Below are 22806 nucleotides of genomic sequence, written 5' to 3'. Positions count from 1 at the left end.
TTTTTTCAGGTATATGACTTATATTAGTCCACGTGTAACTAAACGTAATTTTCAACGAATTTTAAAAAGATTCTGTCATTCATTTCGTTCATTCGTAAAATTTCCAAGCGCGCGAGCGTCTCCAAAATTTCTTGATTTAGCTGATTCGCAATAATTACTGCAAATAGTTCTACGTTTGCAGTTTTTTCCATGCCGCTATGGCCGTTCTCGTTTACTAATAAATCTACGTAGCTTATATCAGTGTAGGTTAAGTTGGTGTTTTTCGGTAGTTGGTACCCTCGATATTGTTTGTTTGCAATATGGTTATTGAAAGAGTGCACGGTTTGCGAGGGACAGGTATGTCGCTAAATGAGAGGTTCTCGATATTAGCGTCGGCAGCGCCCGATCGCGTCGCCATGCGGCAGAAACACCGGCCCATCGGTGCATTCATGAACACTAACCTGAACTTCAGAAACCGAAACATTATCGAACAGATAGCAAAGCGATTGGAGCAGCAAGCTCGAAGGGTGCGTATAGTGAAGTTCTATTCAATCTATTGAACAGTGAAAGGTTTACATTTGTTTGGATTTGACACTTCAGATATTATATATACCATAGGGTACTCAGGGTGGCCAAAATGACAAGTAAACAATAAGATAAATCAATCATTCTTCTGATAAGCACACATGAGCTTTCGAGAACTTTGCACACTGCCATTGTCACCCTGAGACATAAGCCATTAAAATATTATTGAGTTTCCATAACTAGTTAATAAAAATACACTAAGGTGACTAATAAGATGATAATCTGTGCTATTTTAGCAAGCTGTGAAACAGCGTCTCGGCATGGGCCCAACAGCTGGCCTGCGGAGATTTGGGAGTGAGAGCAGTCTGCCTGGCCTGAGGCGGAGTAACAGCTTCAGCAGCATTAACCAGGATCGCAGTATCAAGCAGAGGATCGGTTGGAGGCAGTCCAATGGCAATTTGAGGTTAGATTATATGGTATAATCTGTTCAATATGACTTCACATATGTTGACCAACCACTGAATATGACAAAAATGTTACATTTTATTTGGTTTCTCAAGTATGAAAATGGTTATGAAACACCACCAATTATCCAGACATTTGATTATCTCAACATTATATTATGTTAAAGCTCATTGCTAATTGCCAATTTTAAATATTTTAACTGTGCAAAGACATGTTATAACATGTTTATTCCTGCCTTTGCTTACAGAACTTGTATTGTAATCTTTAATTCACAAGGTATTTTTCCTTCTAGTCGGTCAGCGTCGTTCAGCAACTTATCTGGCGTATCGTTGGGATCGCGCGGCTCGTGGGGTTCGTGGGGCGGGCGGCCGCTGCGCGGGTTCCGACGCCGCGGCGGTGGACAGCGAGCACTACGCGGCAGGTTCAGGTACCATACTTATCATTATTGAAGGCTCTAAACCAGGGATGTCATGGAGCTCCGTAACCGTAACCGAAACTATCGGATATCCGAAATAAAAATATATCCGTAACCGTAACCGTATCCGTTATAAAAGTTTCGGATAAGTTACGGATAATATGTTCTGACAGGGTTTTTGTTTCACCGCTCACGCGCTACGTGAATTTTATATAGTTTGTTTGTTATTTTTAATCATAACATATAAATAGTTTTTTTTTTTTTTTTTATGTTTAGGTGTAGTTACTTATTTAGTAAAGTGAAGAAATTTTTGATCAAGTTGAAAATAATTTTGCAAAATGTAAACAGTGTGATAAAAACTTTTCACGGAGAGGAGGTGGTACTACTTCACTGAATCTTCATCTCAAATTAAAACACAGAGGTTTTCCGTACACACATGTCCCCCAATTAGTTCAGCGATAATTAATAACCGACGATGACGACGAACGATAGTTAGTAATCGTCGCCCTACTGTATTACATAATATTTTTATTTGACTTTAATCTAATATCCGTAACCGAAACTATCCGAAACTACCGGATAATCCGAAATAATTACATATCCGTAACCGTATCCGAAACCGATATAATTTTATTCCAATATCCATATCCGTATCCATATCCGAAATTTCATATCCATAACATCCCTGCTCTAAACGAGCATATGAGCCTTAGCCCGCTTAAGCATAACCTTCCAGATAGAGGATGAATATCTGGATGACTTTCTGCCCAGGTCCTGTATTGCATAGTACTAATGTTTACCGAGAGACACTTGTTTCTGTATTTCTAAACATTTGCATTGGCCTCCCCAGGGAGCAGCAGGGAGGGCAGCTCCCTTGTCCCCTTAAATTCAATATTAATTATACAGTCATCATAGTCTTAATAAATAGGACAAACTAACATTGTAGCAAAAATAGTTGATAAATAACAAATATTTTCACCAAAAATTTCAGTTTTATTTTTTGCATGAACTACAAGTTTATGGTAAATATGGCGTGTGCGTGAGTGTATTTTCGATTGAAAGTGTTTTGTCATTGCGAAAAAATCTCTTAAGAGTAATAGTCACTAAACCATTAAATTATTGTAAAAATGTGTGAAATATTATGTGCAATATTTTTTTAAAATATGATTTTGATTTTTCTAGGGGTGGTCGTCAAGGCGTAGGTCGCATTACCCGCGTACCACAGCGCGTGTTTACGCGTGGACCCCGCGTGCAGGGGCAGCAGCGAGTGGCCGCCAGGGGCACCGCCAGGGGAGCAGCTAGGGGTGGCGGCAGGGGTCGCGGCAGAGGCACAGGTAATTTCATTATCTATAGAACACCTAGAGTAACCACCTGCAGATATATCAATTAGCTAGTGATGAATACAACACCAGTCCTGTATTATATACCATCAAATTGCTGTGCATGGGCCTAGGTAAATAAATAGTGTTGGTTGGCGTACTACACATACCTACGCAATTCTTGTGGAGAATTCTTAGGTATATAGATTTTCGTACAATGTTTTCCTTTGTGGTAAAAAAATATTTCTAACATGCTTCTATGAAGTGACAAGTATGTTTCATTTTATATGATCAGAATCCTCACATCCACTTTTAACCTTTCATTTAATTATATTTCAGTAATGCTTTTAACCTTTCGAGGTTGTGGCTTATGATGGTTTGCAATGACTGCTTTTTTCTCATAGTCCTGGTTTTGTTTTTTTTCGCGGGGCTAAACGCTTTATCGCTACTACCACTGGGGCTGAGTGGAAATTTATATCAGTTTCACTGGTCTAATGGTCCAATGTATACGCTAGCATCCGAGCGAGAATTGATCCGAGCCCCTAAAAGTATGGACGCCGTACAGTAGCATACCAACTGATATCCGCGGTGCACATCTTCTTTGCTTAGGAGCCGGCCCCAGGGTATCTTGTTGCACTAAGATAGCTGCTTGGAACCAGCCCTGGCAATAAGATTCCTAACATAACCTCTTGTATGCCCTTGTGATACAAAAAATGTTTGCTATCAGGTTTCCAGATTTTCTCTTGTAAGCATAACTCTGCCTGGTCAATCTCAACATCTCCATCATTTATAATTTGGACAGGTGGTGTCCCCCGCAATCAGCAGACGAAGACAGTGACCAAAGAGGAGTTAGACGCGCAGCTGGAGCAGTACATGGCGGGCAGCAAGGCAGCGCTCGACAAGGAGCTGGACACATACATGAAGAATGCCATGGACTTGGAATAAACATGTGTTACCGTCGCTGTGAAGACGAATTTAACATCAAGTACAGGATATCTAGCAAGTTACTTACATAGATTAAACAAGAAAAGTAAAAGTGCATGTTTAAAATGTGCTGAGTTGAGATTTATACATTATAGATTGCACAATGTATATTTCAGTGAAGTTAAAACTTGTCGCTCGGAATTGTTGCAAGTTAAAACTTGTCAATCAGTCTTGTTGCAAGTTAAAACTTGTCGCTCAGACTTGGAGATTTACAGCCATTTTGAATAAACAAAGCCAATCTCAATTTCAAATTCGATCTGAGAATAAACCAATCAAAATGTCTTTTGTAAGTATGTCAAAACAAACTTTGTTCCCAATGGTCCATTTTGAGATAGATCGAAAAAAGTGAGATTGTTTATTGAAAATATCAACTAGTGTTATTCTCTTATTTCTCTCAGGTTAAGGTCTCAACTTTTAAAGGAAATAGGTGTGTTTTCAAGTTTGCTAGGCGTCTGAAATCTCGTGTGTGTAAGAATTCGTCCCAAGCGGCAATTAACTGTGCTAATATTAGTGAAGTGACACAGTAACATGACATTAGTTCCCTACGTCTAGAATGTGTTGATTGTGGTTTATTTTATTTTTAGTTTAACAATTGTTTTCGACATAACTGTTGTTTGGCAAGCATCGTCATTCTACCAGCATATAACAGAAAAATATTTTTAATAAATTAGTACATCATGGCATTAACCTGTCTTACTGTGTTGTTGACTTCTATGTAAATACTCAAACACTACTAATACATTTCTGAATTCTGTCTTACTTTAATACAGTCAATGGTCAAGTTATATGCTGTTACATCAAATCAATAGTAGTTGCATATAATAATTATGTACTCTGTACTACATTACATAAAGTATTTTACTCTGCGATTAGTGATTATAATTACTTCATTATGTATATGCTAGGGGGGACAGAGGCAAGTGCGTTGGTGCCACGCTAGACAAAGCCTTAGGTTTACAGAGGTCTCGCCTGTTGCAGGACTTTTGGTGAGCATTTTTTATATTTCCATCTAACCCCAAGCCCCTTAAAAAATCTGTACCTAGCCAATGATTATGTATTAAATAGAAACATGTCTATATTCTTAAGTCAACTTTCTTGTAAAAATAACATTTTAGGTAATTTAGATATTTATAAGAGCTGATTTACACATGGCGGTTTGCGTTTGATAAAAATTAGAAAAACAATATTGTTGAATCCGTTTGGCTAAAATTGTCAGATATAAAAAACTCGTGGACTTTAACTCATATCAGTAATCAGCTGTTATGTACAAACAGATACATGTAAAAGAATTATTTTCGTGTTGTACGTCATTATTCGGGAAAACATCAATTCAATATGCTAAGAGAAAAAAAAAACAGATAATATAACATCTCGATCAATAACTGGCAATCCCCTTTATCTTCTTCCATTAACCAGTCTTCAACATAAAAACATTTAACTATAGTACCTCAGAACTCTGTATTCTGTGACGTTACATCAGAATAGCTTTATAACCAAGCTCGTCGCAAGTAAACAAAGAAGCAGATGTAGAAACAGACAAAATGTAATTTTTAGAGGTCCATAATTCATATCAAATTAATTTTAAAAGGATCCGGAACTTTGAATTTACGTTTTTTTATGTAACACGATCGCTCGGTGTAAATCGGCTCTTATATCGTAACAGCCGGGGAAACGTTAGGTTTAAAAAATCATTAGCTACATAAATGTGTAAAATTTTCTCCGCGATTGTTAATTTTTTTTATTTTAGTTGTTACTTTTTTAATCTTCATGGAAGATTTGTATTGGCGTAGGAATGTTGAAATGATAATTGTCTTGATTAAAAAAGGTTTTTGTAATAATAGTGATAATAATTTGAAAAACATCAAAGGATGCAATATGTCTTGTCGATATTATATTTGGATAACTTTGTACAGTAATCGGCAGTAAATATTAAACATCAAAGTATAGAGAGTGATACAGTGGTATTAAGTGATTCTACATTGCATTTAGAAAGAGATAATCGTATAGTAGAGCGTTGTCTCTGTCACTCAAGTCTATGCAACGTTTTGTCGCTGGCTTGCAAGTTCTTTAGTTCGATGTATATTTAGTATTTACTTCCGTGTACTGTACTTACCATCCAGTGTAATTGCGTTGCCAGTATAAAAAAATCGAAAAAGAAAGATTCTGATGTGATTGTAATTTTGCTTAAATATAGTTTTTTATCAAATCATTTTAGTTGTAAACAAAAATTATATAAATATGGCGGCTCACTTACTTTTACAACCGATATGATCGTTATTATGTAAGACTCTCCAATTTGTCTGGAAGTTAGTGGAATAGCTGTGCCCTATCTAAGTTAATTTGCTCGTGGTAGCATATATTTTATATCCGCCCGGATAGCGACCACCGTACATAAGGTGTTAAAACCCGCCATAGTAGCCAATGTAAGTGTGTCGCGTTCCGGGATCACCCTGTGTATATCCGTTTCCATCAGACCGGCGTAATTGTGTCGAATGTCGAGGGGTAATCGTCTCTCATCAGTCGACATTCTATGGGACCCAACACCATTAACAAGAGGTGCTGCAGGGTCACTATGCCGTGCCAGTATAAAAAGAAGTTAATAAACTATCATAACTCACATCTGCGGGTCTATCTTAAATGGACGAATCAGAATAAAGTTTGAAGTTTGATCGCAACGCTCACATTTTACTCACCGCCGTTCAAAAATAGATCCCAATCGCTTTTTTAATCTATAGCAAAAATGGATCAACCGGATTATTAGATTTTTTTAAGATTTTTTTTTTTTTGGGATCGAATTAACGATTAAGATTGAGATCATTTAGTGAAATAGGCGTTATTCTGATTGGTGATTTTTATTGATCGAGAGATAGCTCTCTGGTATAATTTTGACCGTATTTCTGGATGCAAGCTGTCACTTCTCTTGTGGCTGTCTTTAGTCTTGACTATATATTAAATACATTGATTTTTTTCAGGCCTAGACTAATAATTAAAGTCAAATATTAAATTGGCTGATGTGTTAAAAAAATTGAATCAGCTGTAATTTGCCAAAATACGGTTAATCAAATATATAGTTTTGGAAAGAAAAATGGCATTGGATTAACTTTTGTGTGAGCCAATGTTTGGCATAAAAAATATGAAGAAGTAATTGACTAAAAATATGATGCTTATGTATTTTTTGTTATCGCTAGTAACACAGGAATATGTATATTAAGGACTTATCCCATTGATTAGTTCAGTAAATTAATACAGTGTTCTGAATTAAATTGATGTAACAAAACAGTTACTAGTAAAATATTGTTTAACGTTTGAAAATAATCTGTAAAGATGTTCTTTTTTGTTCTAACTCCAAAGTCATGTTAGTTGTAAGTTGTGCAAATCGATTGATTTTAGACCTAAAAGACAAGGTTTTAAGTTCTGTTTTATAATGCTCAAATATACAGTATCTTTCAGAAAGTCTTAGCGCGTCAAGTATAGACATACCATAGATTAATTAATCTGTAAGAATTGACATCTGTATAATATACTATAAAATCACTTCATATTCTGGTATATTTATAAGTCGCTGTATTGTACTAGAAATGTATACAAATATCTACTCTCATATCAAATTTGTACAGTATTTGGCCTAATTTAATATATAATTTCTCCTTTTCAAGTGTAAGCAGAGATGTAACTCACATTTCGGTAGTTGTTAGGTTCTGTATAATAGCCATCAAACATTTTGAGCACATTACCACAGTACAAAATTCCTCTCTGCTGTGGGGTATTCAAGTTTGGTCTCTATTATAATCGGGTGAGATTATATTGCCATTGACCGGACATAATTCCTGACTCCAGTCCGATACTGAGCAGAAAAACTCTATATGACTTTATTGTATAAATATCTTGGATTCGGGAAATGAGCCCGATTCCTCAGACTGATTTTAGTACTGCGTACGCTATACGACTTCGTCATCGAAGTGTTCATGATATAAATAATAGTATCTATTATATTCTGCGTGAAATAGTGATAACTGTAGTCTGTGTATACTATACTATGTGTTTTATAGTATACTATGTACAATTTTTGCCTTAGTAGGGCCTAAAGCTAATTGCTAGGTGTTCTAAAAGGAATTATTTGTACTGCTAGGCACGGGTCTCCTCTACTACTGAGAGGGTTTAGGTCTTAGTCTACGACATTGGCCTAGTGCGGATTGGTAGACTTCACACGCCCTCAAAACTCCTACAGAGAACTTCTCAAGTGTGCAGGTTTCCTGACGATATTTTCCTTTACTGTTAGGAAGTGATAATTCACAAAAAATACACAAATAATTTAAGAAAAGTCAGGAGCATACCCTTGGGTTTTGATTCCGCGGATATTCGTCTGTACAGTGTGTTCCGCTTCCAAATAGGCCCTTTTAAAAAGTAAGACGTGGGTAGATACTTATTTACATTTCTAAAACTAGGTTTTTGCATGGTTATTGTCACATACAAAGAAAAAGTCGGTTTGCATATTGTTGGCAAAATTGTAAATATTTTAGTATAAGGTGAAAAATTGTTTCTCATTAAATACTAGAAAATATGTGTGTGTTTTATTTATTTCCCATTTACATCATAATATCACAGTGTTAACTAACCGCCATTTTGAATAAATGACCACAATCCTTTTTTCGAACTATTTCAAAAATGGACCAATCAGAACAGTGTTTTTAAACATGCTTACAATTTAGTTATTTTGTGATTGGTTCATTCTGGGATCGGAATGAAGATTAAGATTGAGATCGTTTAGTGAAAACGGCTGTAAATGGTTAACAATTTTGCACGTGCCATGTGCGAATATATTACGAAAGGTTTATACAAAAGTCGTTTTATCAGCTTTGTCAATTTTCTAGTCAAGGAGCATTGTTTTGTTCAAGTTGGAATAGTACTTATAAGCAAGTATTTAATCTTATCTTCAGTTTGAAACTGTTTTGTCTGCTATACGTTGTATCATTTCATAGTTGTTTAAAGCTAAACAGCGTCTTGTGAGAAAGCCTTTAGATTTATGTTCTTGTCTGTAATAAGCAATTTAATTGTTTAGGTAAACTCTATAAGCGAATATTATTTCCTATCGGTTTCTTGATATTTCTACTAAAGCTGTTTTTTTTTTAGTTGTCAAATTTATTGCTTAGTTTTCTCTTGCTTCTTACAAATCTATTCTACTTTAATAAATCCAATTCCATCTCTGACACAAAATTGAATATCTTAGACTTGACAATAACTTGTTGCATTGGCGGGAACTTTTTAACAGTGACCGCCATGCTGCTAAAGAACTTGTCTATCTCATCTTCCTCATCCTTTTTCTCTTTCTTTTCTAACAAATATTCCATTAGTAAAGTCGTTACTGACGTTTCCTTCTCCGACTTCCTTTTATAAGTTTTAGTTTTAAACCTCTTTTTGGGAGTGGACGTTATAGAATCTGGATTACTGTAGCTGTCTGACGGCGCTTGATTCAACGAATCGTCTTCCATAGATAAGAATTGGGCGACATCATAATCTTCGTTGTCTGTGGTCGTTTGTTTGCGTTCTTTGTAATGGGGTATGAGGAAGGCCATTTGGTCCTCGTAAATCCATTTCCTTTGTACGGTTTCGTTGCCTTTTGTTTTCTTCTTTTTCATGGATCTGCGATGTGCCTCTCGTAAATTAAACCATGTTTTTCTGCAGTTTTGTTCTGTAAGGACATTGAAGTGTTAGATTTTGTCCAAGCTTAGAAGATTTCGTAAATGATATTTTTATTCTTCCAACAATTGAAGACAGGACGAACTAGACGGCATCGCGTAGGGCGGTTGTCTAGGACGACTAAGCACTTTTTAATGTGCCAAAAATTACTACTGCGGAGTTTTAGATAGATTTGTCATTAAAATTAAGTCCAGCTAACCGTGTTCAGCCCATCATCGTCCGCCAATTAGCAAATTAGAGAATCTAATTTGCGAAAATCTAATTTGCATTGTCAGCAAATTAGATTTACTTAAATTTGTCTTCATACAAAAAGAAGTGTTGAGTTCAAGACGTTATCTACAGCAAAATTCATTTTCTTAGATTCATAAAAATAAACGTAAACTTTATGATATAGGAAATTTATTACAATACTTAATTAAAATAGTAGTTGCTATCAAAAAAAAAAAATAAACAAATTGGGAATATGACTATTGTTTATACCACTAACGCCACCTGGAGAAGAAATAAAGATCAACACTGGCCGGTTTCAGTATTTTTCGCAGATAATTGGGTAGATTAACTTTTATCTTAAAATCAACCAAATAGACGACAAAATGAATGAATAAAATTGAACGTTGAAACTGAAACATTACTTTAGCATTCTAAATATTTTTAGGTTACGACATTTAAAAACAGCCGGATAATTTAAAAATAACGATTCAGTGACGTTTGAAAATCGAACCCAAGAATAATAGCAAGATACCTACTCTCGACAACGGAAATTGACAGAAGGCAAAATATGTAAACAGCGTGTAAGTTAAAATAATTTACCTTTTTCTCCCATATCGTACGCTATTTGTTTCCAAGCTTCGTCTTTCTTCTTCGTATCGCTGTACCGCACATCGCTCATGTCGTATAAGAAAGGGTACTTGCTTATTTCTTCTATTAATGCTTCTTTGTCCATAGTTCACGAGGTAAGTGGTACCTGCTTGGTAATGGCGCATAAGCGACTGCGTTGCGGATGGAGGGTTGGGGAAGCGCCACCCGGCGGGAAAAGTAGGGTTGGCACGTTTTTTAAATTGCTATTTTGTGCCAAGACATCTTATGATTATGCGAATTAGCTTGTTAAAATAAATCGTAGAAAATTGTAAAAGGGAAGGGAATGATTATTTAATTTGTCAATCATCGCCTATATCTTTTGTTTTCTATAATTTTAGAAATGGGTTTTAATTTTTAGATAATAAATAATATACGCTATAAATATAGTTAAAGATTTAAAGTCATATATGTAGGAAAAATGCCCATATATTTATGCTGTCGAGTTTAATAGACTTACAAAAGTATGATAATAATTGTTTGAATATAAAGGATTAAGTATATCGTACAGTATTTATTCTTCCTTCTTACATATTAAAATGCAATTATAAAATTTCTTTAGGTAGCGACTTTATTTGAGTAATAATTAAATATGCTCAAGTACCTTATCATAAGCGTAACTATATTTGCCTACATGATCAATGAAGTATTTTATTTATTTATTTATTTAAGTATTGTTTAATTTTTGTACTAGGTATATCAAAACTTTTCCGAATTCATTAAATTGCAGTGAAATATTTTTTTTTTTTATTAAAGTGCAGTGATAGCCCTAGATAATCGCGAGGGGTCTGCCCGCCGACGGCGCGGGACCGACGGGCGGTATGCGCAGCTCGATTTATAACGAGCCAAGCGAATGTAACCTTTATGGTAGCGACGCGATATTGTGACGATGCAATGCTGAATACTAGTCATTTATATCACAATAAAGGGATTCTTACTGTCCAATTGTAGTTAATGGATGTATATATTTTTAAGTACACTTGGATTTTTAGGTACTCAAATGATTTCCATGCGGGCTGAGTTAGTGATAGAGCGAATTGAATAAAATATGAATTTGATTATTTTCCTCATCTCTTTTACGTGATGACTTGCCCATTTTTGCTGCAAATTAATCAAAATGTTGCTCTACCAATTGTTTAAACCTCTGTTTCAGTTTCTTTTTTTTCGGGCTCTGTAAACTATCCCCGCTGCACCTTATGGTAAGTGGAGTGGGGTCCAATAGAATGTCGACTGACGAGAAATGATTACCCCTCGGCAGGCTATACAATTATACCGGCCTTTTGGAGCCCGATATACACAGGCTGATCCCGGAATGCGACACACTTACTTGGGCCACTATGGCGGGTTTTAACACCTTATGTACGGTGGTAGCTATTCGGGCCGATATAAAATATATCCTACCACCTAGTTTAGAATTCAACAATTATAATAATAAAGAATCAAAAACACCAAACTTCGTTATAAATAAACGTTTATGTTCAAATCCAATATAAACACAACAGTCATGCTATTACAAATCTAATAAGTATGACAAAAACTTTGGAATGCACAGAAATTCCGGTGCTCTCTCAGTCCCATATACAGCTCCAAACTACGAAATGTCACCGTTACGGCTCGCATTATCTATAATTTAGCTAATTAGAATAATGATTCAGTTACCGTAAACGGAGCCGACGGCGCCGGGCCGCGGGTTCCAAGCCGGACGCACCAGTTTCTTTACCGTAAACGATGTGAAATGGACGTCTATATCCAACTACGACTCAGAAACTGTTTAGTGTAAAAATAGAGTTAGCATTTCATTTCAAAAGGTTTATGAGTTATTTGCTAGATTATGTAGTAAGATCGGGAAATTCAAGCAAATTTTATGAATATTTCAGTTACTTGAAATATAAATATATTTAGATTTCTAAAGGGCAGTCAGAGTAATTTCTACTTTACTGAGTTTTATTGTGATGTATTATGGAGCAATCTTTTCGCCATATCACGCATTCCAGCCTCGGTAACTTAATCTAATCGAAGACATAAATCACAGTTCAGCTATCCCCTCCCAACTTTTCTCCAGGGTCCTGCAGCTGCTACACGGGGAATTCTAGTATTCCATTCGCATGCTCCCCCGGTGTTGACATTCCAGTATCGCATTCACAAGCTCCCCCGTTGTTGACTGCAGTGTCCAAAACCCAAATAAAAACAACTGAAGCCTTATTAAAACACACAATTTAGCCCACGCGGAGGACCAATAAGGCATATATGGAAGTCAATATGGTCGAATGTGCGAAGCTTCTGTTGCTACCTCACTAATTGTTACAGCAAACAAGAATGACATATAATGTAAGCGAAAAAGTAAAAGTCATGACTCGCGAGCGGTGACATCGGACGCACGCTAAACTAAGGAACTTTCATTTTTAAATTTTAACAAACGAACTGTTAATAGATTGCACTAATGTGGAATTTACGGGCATCATTGGTTTAAGAATTTCGAGGTTAGCTAGTATTTACTTGAATTAGATTATGAACACAAAATTTCTGGATTCGAATCAGATCAGGAAATTAAAATTTGTCAGTTCTCCTATACGGAAATAGCGCCATTTTGATAGATGGTTCTGTGCCTTATGCTTCTTCCTATGGGGGTGTTGCCGTATGATTGTATTAAGCAAGTCATTTGAACGATAGTTGAAGATTATCAGATTATACGAAATCAAATAGTTAAGCAGCGATGGCATGCTGGTTGTCTGTAGTAATTAATTTGTCCTATTTATATTGTTGACATAAGTATCACTAACTTGACTGTATTATAAAGATTAACTGCAATATTCCACACGTTTCACAAAATGGCTAAAAACGTTTGTATTTTTAACCAATTACGACATTTTTATGAATGGAGAAAAAATGGAAATATCTAAGGTCATAGGCGACATACGGTAAATACGACAAATAAGCGTTTTAGCACGAAACCGCTAAACTGCGTGGGCGGCGCGTCCGCGAGACTCACCCAATCGTGGGACCGTGGGGTCAACACTCGACAACAACTTTGATATATTGGATTTTTCACGAACATTAATTTCTTAAAAAACACGCGGCGATAGTCTAGTTGGGTGTGGAACGGACTGCCGAGACGAATGTCCGCAGGTTCAAATCCCAAGGACACACACCTTTGACTTTTCAAAAAAATTATGTGTGAATTATCACTTACTTTAAAGGTGAAGGAAAACATCGTGAGAAAACCTGCATATCTGAAAAATTCTCTATAGGAATTTTCGAAGGTGTGTGAAGTCTACCGATCCGTACTGGGCCAGCGTGGTGGACTAAGGCCTAATCCCTCTCAGTAGTAGAAGAGGCCCGTGACCAACAGTGGGACAGTATATAATACAGGGCTGATATTATTATTATTAATTTCTTACGCCAGATATGGCGATAGACTCGTCCTCTCTCATATTTGGAGACTGAATACATATTATGACGATTGCATCTCTAATTTACTGCTAACGCGTCCTTTTCTTCTGACGAGTCATTATCAATAATCAAAATCATGATGGATATTACTTTTTATTACTAAGTATTTTAATTTAATTGACTACTAATATTTGCGTGTCAAAAATGATAGATTATGTGACACTATTGGTTTATAATATCTTTATGTAACCATAATTACTTAATAATATTTTTTTTCATTTCATTTAATATTAAACACCATATAGGTCAACTTGTCACTTGCCTGCCTATACGGTAAATAAAAAAAAATAGCTTTTGTTTCCGCCTTACACGTTCAATAGTTACATGAAGCAAAGCACATGTTCCTCACAGATTTTGTAGCATCCTTTCTTCTAAATTTATGTCCAATATATTTTCCAGAACTTAGCCATCAGAAACACACCAATTTTACAATAATGCACAGGTTTTCTTCTAAATTATCGGAATAGTTTGAACGCTTCTGTATTGCGTGTACGTATTCACATGACGTCGGGAGCTCGCTGCGCACTTTTCAAATCGATAGCTAATTATCGATATTGCCATTGGTCTAAGAAAAAAAAGGCAAAAGAACATTGATATAAAAGGCACGTTTTGTATTAAAATGAGTAATGTTGACAAATTGCCCTTTATTACCCTCATTTTGGCATCAAACCTACTGTAAATGTGAGTTATTTGTATATTTATGTAACAATACTACCTCTATATTATATACTGCCCACTGCTGAGCCCTAAACTACTACTGAGAGGGTTAAGACCTTAGTCAACCACGCCGCATACTGCGAGTTGGCAGACTTCAAACAACTTCGAATACGAGTTAATGATCACGTCATGTGGCTTAATTTTGTTCTTCTCTAAGTCTTAAGCTTTATGAATACAGATGGAGTCTCCAATGACATTAATCAGGTAGGCTAAACGAGCTATACATTGCGCACCAATCTGTAATTGTGTTAGTTGACAAATTATATGACTTGTTTTTGTTATAAAGAGTAGATTAAGAAGAAAATCAGAAGCTGAGCTACTCTCTGTATATACAGTTTTTTTTATAATCTGCGTATTACCACCTGGCTTCAAAGGCTGTCTTATCTTTTTATTGCTACCAAACAGGAAAGTGAATCAAATGTTCAGTTAATCTCTTTACAAGGTAATTAAGATTGTTTGTATAGTTTGTGTATTACTTGGCTTCAAAGGTTGTCATATCTTTATTGTTTTTAAGCAGTCGATCGTTAAAACTGACTTCAATAATTTCTACAAAATATTTGTTAAAGTACATGTTTGTATTTTCCGCTTGCAAGTCTGTTTAGGTTTTAAAACATCACTGTATTCAGAGAGGCGATCGGTCATCAAAATTGAATCAAATCCTTTCTACAAATGCATGAAAATATATGATATACCAATCCTATATTAGATATAAGAGTATATGGAAGATTAACAAACTCTCAATTCAGGGTCATGATTACTTTGAAGAGTCTTGTTACTAATTATAAGTAGAGCGTCACGAAACTATGAAAGTTATTACAACGCACATAAACCAAGTAAATGTTCAGTTGTTAATTAGTGTAAAAGTGAATTTATATCTTCAAACAACGATATTCGGTGAGAGATATATTAGAAGTTAGCATAAGTGGTCCTAGAAATGCAAATAAATATTTACCTACCTGCCTATTATGTATAATGTATGGTATGAGTATACAGTTATTTAAAAACTGCTAAAAACAAATATTCGATAAGTGTATTTAAGTTTGAAAAGTTATATATTCAATATTTTATGTTTTTTGAACTGAAAATATTTGATGCCTAGTTCTAATTAATATAAATATAACTCAATCCTCATCTAATGCCATCCAAGTTCATCTTTTAATAACAAAACTACTCTCGTGTTGCTGGACTCATCGAAGCCCACATTCCCGAACCAATGATTAGATTTAATCAATTGTTATAACAGAACCTTCGACACACTCCAATGAAAGTCACCGCACACCATTCAAGCCGGCACGCCACACCTTTCTTTTTACGGCGGCCAGTATCGACTCACGCGACTCGCCGCGCGCACGCGCCATGCTCTCCTCTCCCTGACAGTTGAGTGACAGTTCCCTGTGACAGTTTGACAGTGACAGCCATGACAGTGTCACGTGTGCTCGTCATCCTGGTGCTCCTGGTGGGTTGTCAGTGCCAGGATGATTTCCTATCGTCGCTCTTTTCCGGTAAGTAACTTTCTCCGAGATAGGTCGGGTTGGAGGGGAGTGTCCGATGGCCTCATTTATAGTTCTGGACCATTCTGAGGTCTGTGCATCCTGTGATCTGATAAAAGGTTCTTTTTTGTGGAAAAAGGCCGTTAGACGCATAAATTCACGGCGGAAAACAACTTGCCGCGTCTCGGAAAACAGTTATGTTTGCACATACGTTGTTTTTAAGTTATTTATTTTTTTGCTATTTATTCGTAAATGGGTGCGCTGTATTGATTTTACAATACGTGTGTCTAAAGTATTTTATTTATGACAAGCGTATAAATAAAAATACCAGAGACCTTTTAACGACAACATTGCGAACAGCTAGTAATGTTCTCACACATATTTTTTTATGACCGGTACTGTTAATGTATACTGTCTCACGATTGTAAATCATAGAAGAGTATACTATACTATATACGTTAAATATGCTATAAAAAATGCAACCTTAAAGAACATTACCAAAGGATTAAATTTGCAAAAAAACAATTTATTTTGCAATACTACTTTATTATGATTCAATGCTTTCACTGTCAAAATTCACTACTTTTATCATTTGGTTCGCTTGTATACTGTAATCATTAACTTTACAATACTTGTTGGCGAATTTATAGATATTTTAATAAAATATTTAGTTCTTTTACTAAAGAGCTTTTCGTACAAATAGTAGAAACAATTTCTTCAGTTTTAAAATTACGAATGTAACGGATTTTCATATAAAAATACTTCATAAATACTAACTTAAATATAATTTCCTATTAACTACCCCATCTTTTTGCCGTTGGTACATTAAGAGTCCACCTTATCATGTATTGTAGTCTTTACCTTAAACTGATTTTGAAAAGAGCAACACCAGGGTTTCTTGCCCGTTCTTCCTTGGTGGTAGAGTTAATATTGACGGAATCTAAATAATGTATAACATTTTACGGATTCAAATAAATCATTTCATTTCATTTCATTACCAGTTCGCATGCTTTGTGAGGAACAATACAACAGTGGAAACATTTGAATTTATAATAACCAACACTAAAATGAACATTACATGTTAGAAGCTTGTTTTTGTTCATGATTATCGTGTAAATGCTTCCTGGTATAATAATAATTCCAGTAATGTATTATATATTGTCCCACTGGTGAGGACGGGTCTTACGACTGAGAGGGTTTTTCACTTGAGTCTACTACACTGACCCAATGCGAGTTGGCATAAGTTCTTAAAGAGATCTTTTCAGGTATATAGGTGTAATTACGATGGTTTCCTTCACCATGTAACCAAGGAATAAATTACAATGAATACATATATAACTAGAAAATTCAGAGGTGTGTGCCCTTGGGATTTGAACCTGCGGACATTCGGTTCGGCAGTCCGTTCCACTCCCAACTAGGCTATTGCCGTTTATGCTACCTATCAGTTAGTATAATATAACAGAAAAATACACAAGTCGCACTGTTACTATGCATCGTATTAGCAATTACTACATGTCCTCTCTACATAAGCTGATAACTGTAACTATAAGACGATCTCAAAGGTTATCTTCGAATTGAATTCTAAATAAAACAAATCAAAACTCGCCTGTAAACATATTACATACAATCATCCCTTATTGTTCCAAAGGCTACGCTAGTGCACCCACTTTTCGATACTATATATATATTTGCTGGTGGTAGAACATATTTTATATCCGCCCGGATAGCGACCGCCATACACAAGGTATTAAAACCCACCATAGTGGTTCACGTAAGTGCATCGCCTTCCAGGATCAGCAGTGTAGATCCGGTTCCAACAGGCCGGCATATGTTGACTGTCGACGGTTAATCATCTCTCGTTAGTTGACATTCTATTGGACAACACTTCACTTACCACCAGGTGCAGTGGAATCTTTGCCATGCCCATAAAAACCATACTGAGCGGATACATCCTATTTTTTTAATTACATAGAAAGAAAGAAAGAAAGAAAAATACATTTATTGGCCACAGATTGGTCGGTAAACATAAATTAGTAAATAAAACTTAATATTAAAAATTATATAAAGAGGAAAAAAAACAAAATGAAAATACAGTTTGGAGGAATTTTATATATGGATGGTATATGTCCCACCACAACAGTGCCAATAGGATCTGGATCAGTATAAGCCAAACAGTCATCCAGACCATAGAGTAACGTCACTCATATAAAAAAATCATCTATAAAGCTATCCAAAATATGACCCTACGGATCCAGTTTTAGCTGCACAAAGCAACCCACATTCTACTTTGGCGCCACTAATTATAGACTTCGGTTGTACTCGATACAAACATTGTTATTGTAAGCACGTGCATCACCTTCTTAGTCTTTGAGAGCAGTGCACTTTACTAATGAGTTAGAAACCTCAGGCCAGGAGTTAGTCATCACATACAGTACTATACCCTGAATACTACAATAAACAACCCTAAAAAAATTAATGTATTGTCAGTTCACTGTGTTTTCCATTATACGAAGATCATCTCGTCATTTTATAAATTACTAGCTTTTGCCCGCCGTACATGAAAAAAAAATCTGGTATAAAAGTACTGCTTCATATTTGTCCGGGATAAAAAGTATAGCAATCAGATTCAATGTACCTTCCTATTAGTGAAAGAATTTTCTAAATCGGTCCAGTAGTTCCAGACATTAGCTTATAAACAAACAATCTCACAAACATTACCTTTTTATTTTATTAATACAGATATTTACTGCTGCACAGAAACCTATCTATTAAAAAGGGGCAGACTTTATAAACTCCTGAAATTTCCATGTAGGTCCAATTCTCATTAATGCAAGTTTCCTCACGATATCTTTCTCAATACTTCGATAAACAAAGAAACGTAACCTTGAACAATAAGGAAGCTATCTCATGAAATAGAGAACAAATAAAAAAATCTGTTTATCTCATATTTATTTCTTTTTTATTTTATTCCATTTTGAATTTAATTTTATGCCTGTTCAGGGTTAAATTCCTTCTCGTGGATTCATTTCTTACCATTTTAACGGTGATGGACGTGCCATAAGTGCAACTTTGTTCGCCTACGTGATAAATAAATTATTTTATTTATTTATTCGCTCTATAAGTATCCGTGCTGGTGTATGTAACAAAGAAAACAATTAAAGGAGTTTATCTCCTGATTACATCGCACTGAGTAGTAAATCCGTGCCTGTATATGTTGCTAATCATAATTGATTCACACACGTTACTCCGCTATTGGTGGCAGGTTGCGTGGTATATGGTGTATAACGGTGAACGTTCCGTTAAGTGTGCGGGCAGCGCGGTGCGCGTGAGTCGGGCTGGCGTTATCAATAACGTAAACAAGTGGGACGATAATGTTGGGTATTGGTGGTAAATTATTTGGATTTTGGATACTGTAAGCTTTAGGGCTTTGTAATAAAACTGAATATTATACTTGATTACACACGCTTAGGGATTTTGTCTCTGAAAGGATAGGCAGAGGCGCAACTAGTGCACTCACTTTCCGCCATGTGTTTCGTCCCATGATAGAATAAGGGGTGAACCTATCACCATATCGAGCACAATTTCTAGACTACGGATACTGAGTCGAAAAACCTAACATTGCCCGACCCGAGCACTGAACCCGAGCTCTCAGCACTGCAGTCGTAACATAATACAACTACGCTACCGAGGCAGTAATTTCAAAAATGTCTTACATTTCTACCACAAAATTATAAAAGTATACTTTTGAAAATATTTTCTAGTTTAATTGCGATTTTGAACCAGTTCATTGTAATAAAGCAATTCGTTCTAGTTATTTAATAAATTCAACGTCCGTACAAAAGACATCAACGCGTTCACTTCAGTGGTTCAAACATTATTTTCACTCATTATTTGAAATGTTTCCTCTTTTTATGTAAATAGAGAATAAGTAAAATATGTTACTCACTTATTATGATGAATAACAGACTGCATGGTTGTGGGTACCATCTCAAATATTTCAATTACATGGATATAACTTCCATTCACCGTAAAGGAAAAATCTACGAGGAAATTTGCTTACCTGAGGGTTATATGAATATAATATATAAGTTTAGAATATATATAAGTTTACTTATCATTGCAGAAGCGTCTATACAACCAGATTCCTACCGGCTTCCCTTTTAGGTTTATTTACGTTCGTCTTAGTTTTTGTTTTCTGATAAATTGGCCGCGATATGTTGAGCTCAAACAATTTTTTGCCTCGGGTTACCTTTTGAAAATTTCACAATACGCATTACTATTATTAAGTTAACGGAGAGGAGAGATCTAATCTCTTCTGGATGGCTATGCTCAGTAGTGGCACATTATATAATAATACTTTTGTTTAATTTAATGTGTAGCTATAATATTATGAAGATCTTGTCACTTGTATGATGATTGTATGATTTCATTATATGACTTACACCAGAGGAAGTAGTTTTAACCACTAATTACGAAGCATTCGCATACAATATATTTCCTGAAAATACTCGAAAGAGATTTTCTCGACCGATAAACACTGTTGTGTTAATGTTAAATAATTATGATTACTATTACTATGTAAAAGTTGCAATTATTCATGTTACTATATTTGTTTATACATTTTATATTAATTTATTTGTTGAAAGATTATATTAAGTATAATTTTACAAATCGTCGAGACTCAAGTGACGTATTATCTTGTTTGTCGATATTATGTATAATTAGTCACATTGCCAAGCCAACTACGTATCAGATATTAAACTATCAACTCTTTAATAGTTTTAGTTATTTGATATTTTATTATTGTTGTCATTAGTATTTTTAAAATTGACATTGAGATTATATTGTTAGAAGTGCTTTGGCCAAGTGCTGTAAACTTTCATTACATTTATACATTTAAGCCACAGAGTAATTCAGTAGCAAAAGGTGAAACTTTCAGAAAGGGAACACAACATATAGGTACTAATATGCATAAATGTTGTCTGCAAATCATTCTAATGATCATTAGATTCTACATAAATACCACATGAATGGAAGCCGCCAGGAATCGTCTTATATGGAGTCTTCGCCACTGCAGAGAATGCCAAACAGTCAAACGAAATAATAATCAATATCGTATCGTATCGTATTGTATCAGCCTATAATGTCCCAATGTTGGGCAAAGGCCTCCCCAAGATCCTTCCATGAATCACGATCCTGCGCCATAGTGAACCAGTTATTTTTAAATGAATCAAGTTCGTCCCGCCATCTCTTCTTTGGTCTGCCGCAACGCCTACGAGCATTGTATAAACCAATAATCAATAAACATGTGAAAATAACAAACCTTTTTTTCATAGTCCGCCAAATAAATCAAGCTCACAAAAAGATCCACTCTATAAGGAAAATCAACATTTTAAAACGCATTAAATATTCAGATATTTTGTGGCCGTTATTATACCGCAAAATTTATGTATAAACGGTTCTAATATATCAATTTGTTGTTTGATTTTAATTCTGAAACCGGCGCGAACCTGTTGGCACCTGTGTCTTGAAACCGCGCCATATTAATTGCAATCGATCAACACGACGTCGCGGGTAGTGCAGACAGGTGGGCGTTCTGCAAAATGTCTAGGAGGTTATTTTTCAAAAGTTTAGATGGTTAATAAATAAATTAGAATTGAACTGACATTAGAATCAGTTCATTTTAAATTATTTTAAGTTGTAATTTTCTTGCAAATTAAAAAAAAAACAAATTGCCAATTTGACTTTGATATAAAATACTTTGTAGGAAAAAAATTATATAAACATTTTATAAAACCAAAGAGAACCACATGTTATATTAGCATTGTTATTTTTCAGGTCAAATTGAAACATAGATATTATCCCTATCAATAAACACGATAACAATTTCTTACATCAATTCATTTAAGAGTCACAAAGCACGCAAGATAATCACAATATTTACAACTCCTTAATGAATCCAGCCTTTTCTCAAAACACCTGACCGCACGCCGGTCAGCCGGCGACGACTCGTCTATATGACTTTCTCTTACAACCCCCTCACCCCTCCACATCCGAGCCGCTACATTACGCGCTGACTTGATTTACCCAGATTTGCGTAAGTTTGGGGATATTTCAACTGTTTTTCATTTATTCGTCATTTAAATAATAGGCAGTTAAAATATTTTATATATTTACCGAAACTATAATAATTAAAACGGGTCTCCTACAAAATCATACTTTTTTATTTACGACCCGTGTGGGAGCCATTGAAATAATAAAACACGTACCTACGTCTGTTTTAGTTATACATTGTCTTGTCTCGTTATATCGAGTGACATTTAATGCCGGAGGAAGCGAGAGAAAACATTATATAATTATGACGAGAGGTGATAATATATAATTTTAGAAACGGTAGTATCAAAATATGTTTGTGTATTTCCAGCGAAATTCCGAGGGTTTTTCGTTATCAGCATTTCAGTGATAGTGTATCTTATCCATTAATTGTATGCAAGTTATAGAAAGATTTTGGGTTCAAGGGCTTACGGAGATTCACAGTCCAAGTAGCTTTACTTAAGCTACTTACTTTTTAACACCGTGGATTCTCTAAATAGCTTACATGCAATAATAAACCTTAATACATATTCAAATAGCCAGCTACCAACAGTATTTACCACAAATCATTGTCAAGAAGCCAATGTGGATATAACATGCATTTTCGACTGGTGTGTCTGAATTTTTCTCTTAAATCTTATCTCAAACGTCGTCGCATTCAATGCGCCGGCGCAAACGACCGTAGTGAACCGACTACAAAAGATTTATGAGCGGCTCGTTAAAAGCTGCGTAAATTACAGCCTCGTCTGTCTCTTTTACTCCTGTGGCTTTTGTGAAGTTGGGAAAAAGACGGAGATATGGTACAGAGATAGCACCG

General features: G+C 35.4%; 2 protein-coding genes across 2 annotated transcripts; one reads left to right on the top strand and one right to left on the bottom strand.

Moving 5' to 3' along the window:
• The first annotated feature begins 78 nt into the window (after nucleotides 1-78).
• Nucleotides 79-8248, top strand: LOC115444337 (chromatin target of PRMT1 protein). The gene is made up of 5 exons (XM_030170087.2): nucleotides 79-506; nucleotides 801-967; nucleotides 1262-1396; nucleotides 2567-2718; nucleotides 3506-8248. Exons 1-5 carry the CDS (start codon nucleotides 300-302, stop codon nucleotides 3646-3648), a joined length of 804 nt encoding a protein of 267 aa, XP_030025947.1. The 5' UTR covers nucleotides 79-299; the 3' UTR covers nucleotides 3649-8248.
• Nucleotides 8249-8622: 374 nt separating this feature from the next.
• Nucleotides 8623-10370, bottom strand: LOC115444345 (transcription factor Adf-1). The gene is made up of 2 exons (XM_030170094.2): nucleotides 10195-10370; nucleotides 8623-9376 (listed from the first exon to the last, which is right to left on the bottom strand). Exons 1-2 carry the CDS (start codon nucleotides 10325-10327, stop codon nucleotides 8865-8867), a joined length of 645 nt encoding a protein of 214 aa, XP_030025954.1. The 5' UTR covers nucleotides 10328-10370; the 3' UTR covers nucleotides 8623-8864.
• Nucleotides 10371-22806: the final 12436 nt, after the last annotated feature.

This window comes from Manduca sexta, chromosome 6 (genome assembly GCF_014839805.1).
Source record: "Manduca sexta isolate Smith_Timp_Sample1 chromosome 6, JHU_Msex_v1.0, whole genome shotgun sequence".
NCBI classification, from domain to species: Eukaryota; Metazoa; Arthropoda; class Insecta; order Lepidoptera; family Sphingidae; genus Manduca; species Manduca sexta.
This window is presented reverse-complemented; position numbering and strand designations above follow the sequence as displayed.

Bases quoted from the DNA above. Each gene is read 5' to 3' on its own strand.
- LOC115444337 (XM_030170087.2), top strand. From the start codon at position 300: ATGGTTATTGAAAGAGTGCACGGTTTGCGAGGGACAGGTATGTCGCTA. The intron at 507-800 runs GTGCGTATAGTG...GTGCTATTTTAG, and splicing joins TGGAGCAGCAAGCTCGAAGG to CAAGCTGTGAAACAGCGTCT. The intron at 968-1,261 runs GTTAGATTATAT...TTTTCCTTCTAG, and splicing joins CAGTCCAATGGCAATTTGAG to TCGGTCAGCGTCGTTCAGCA.
- LOC115444345 (XM_030170094.2), bottom strand. From the start codon at position 10,327: ATGGACAAAGAAGCATTAATAGAAGAAATAAGCAAGTACCCTTTCTTA. The intron at 9,377-10,194 runs GTAAATTATTTT...ATGTCCTTACAG, and splicing joins GTACGATATGGGAGAAAAAG to AACAAAACTGCAGAAAAACA.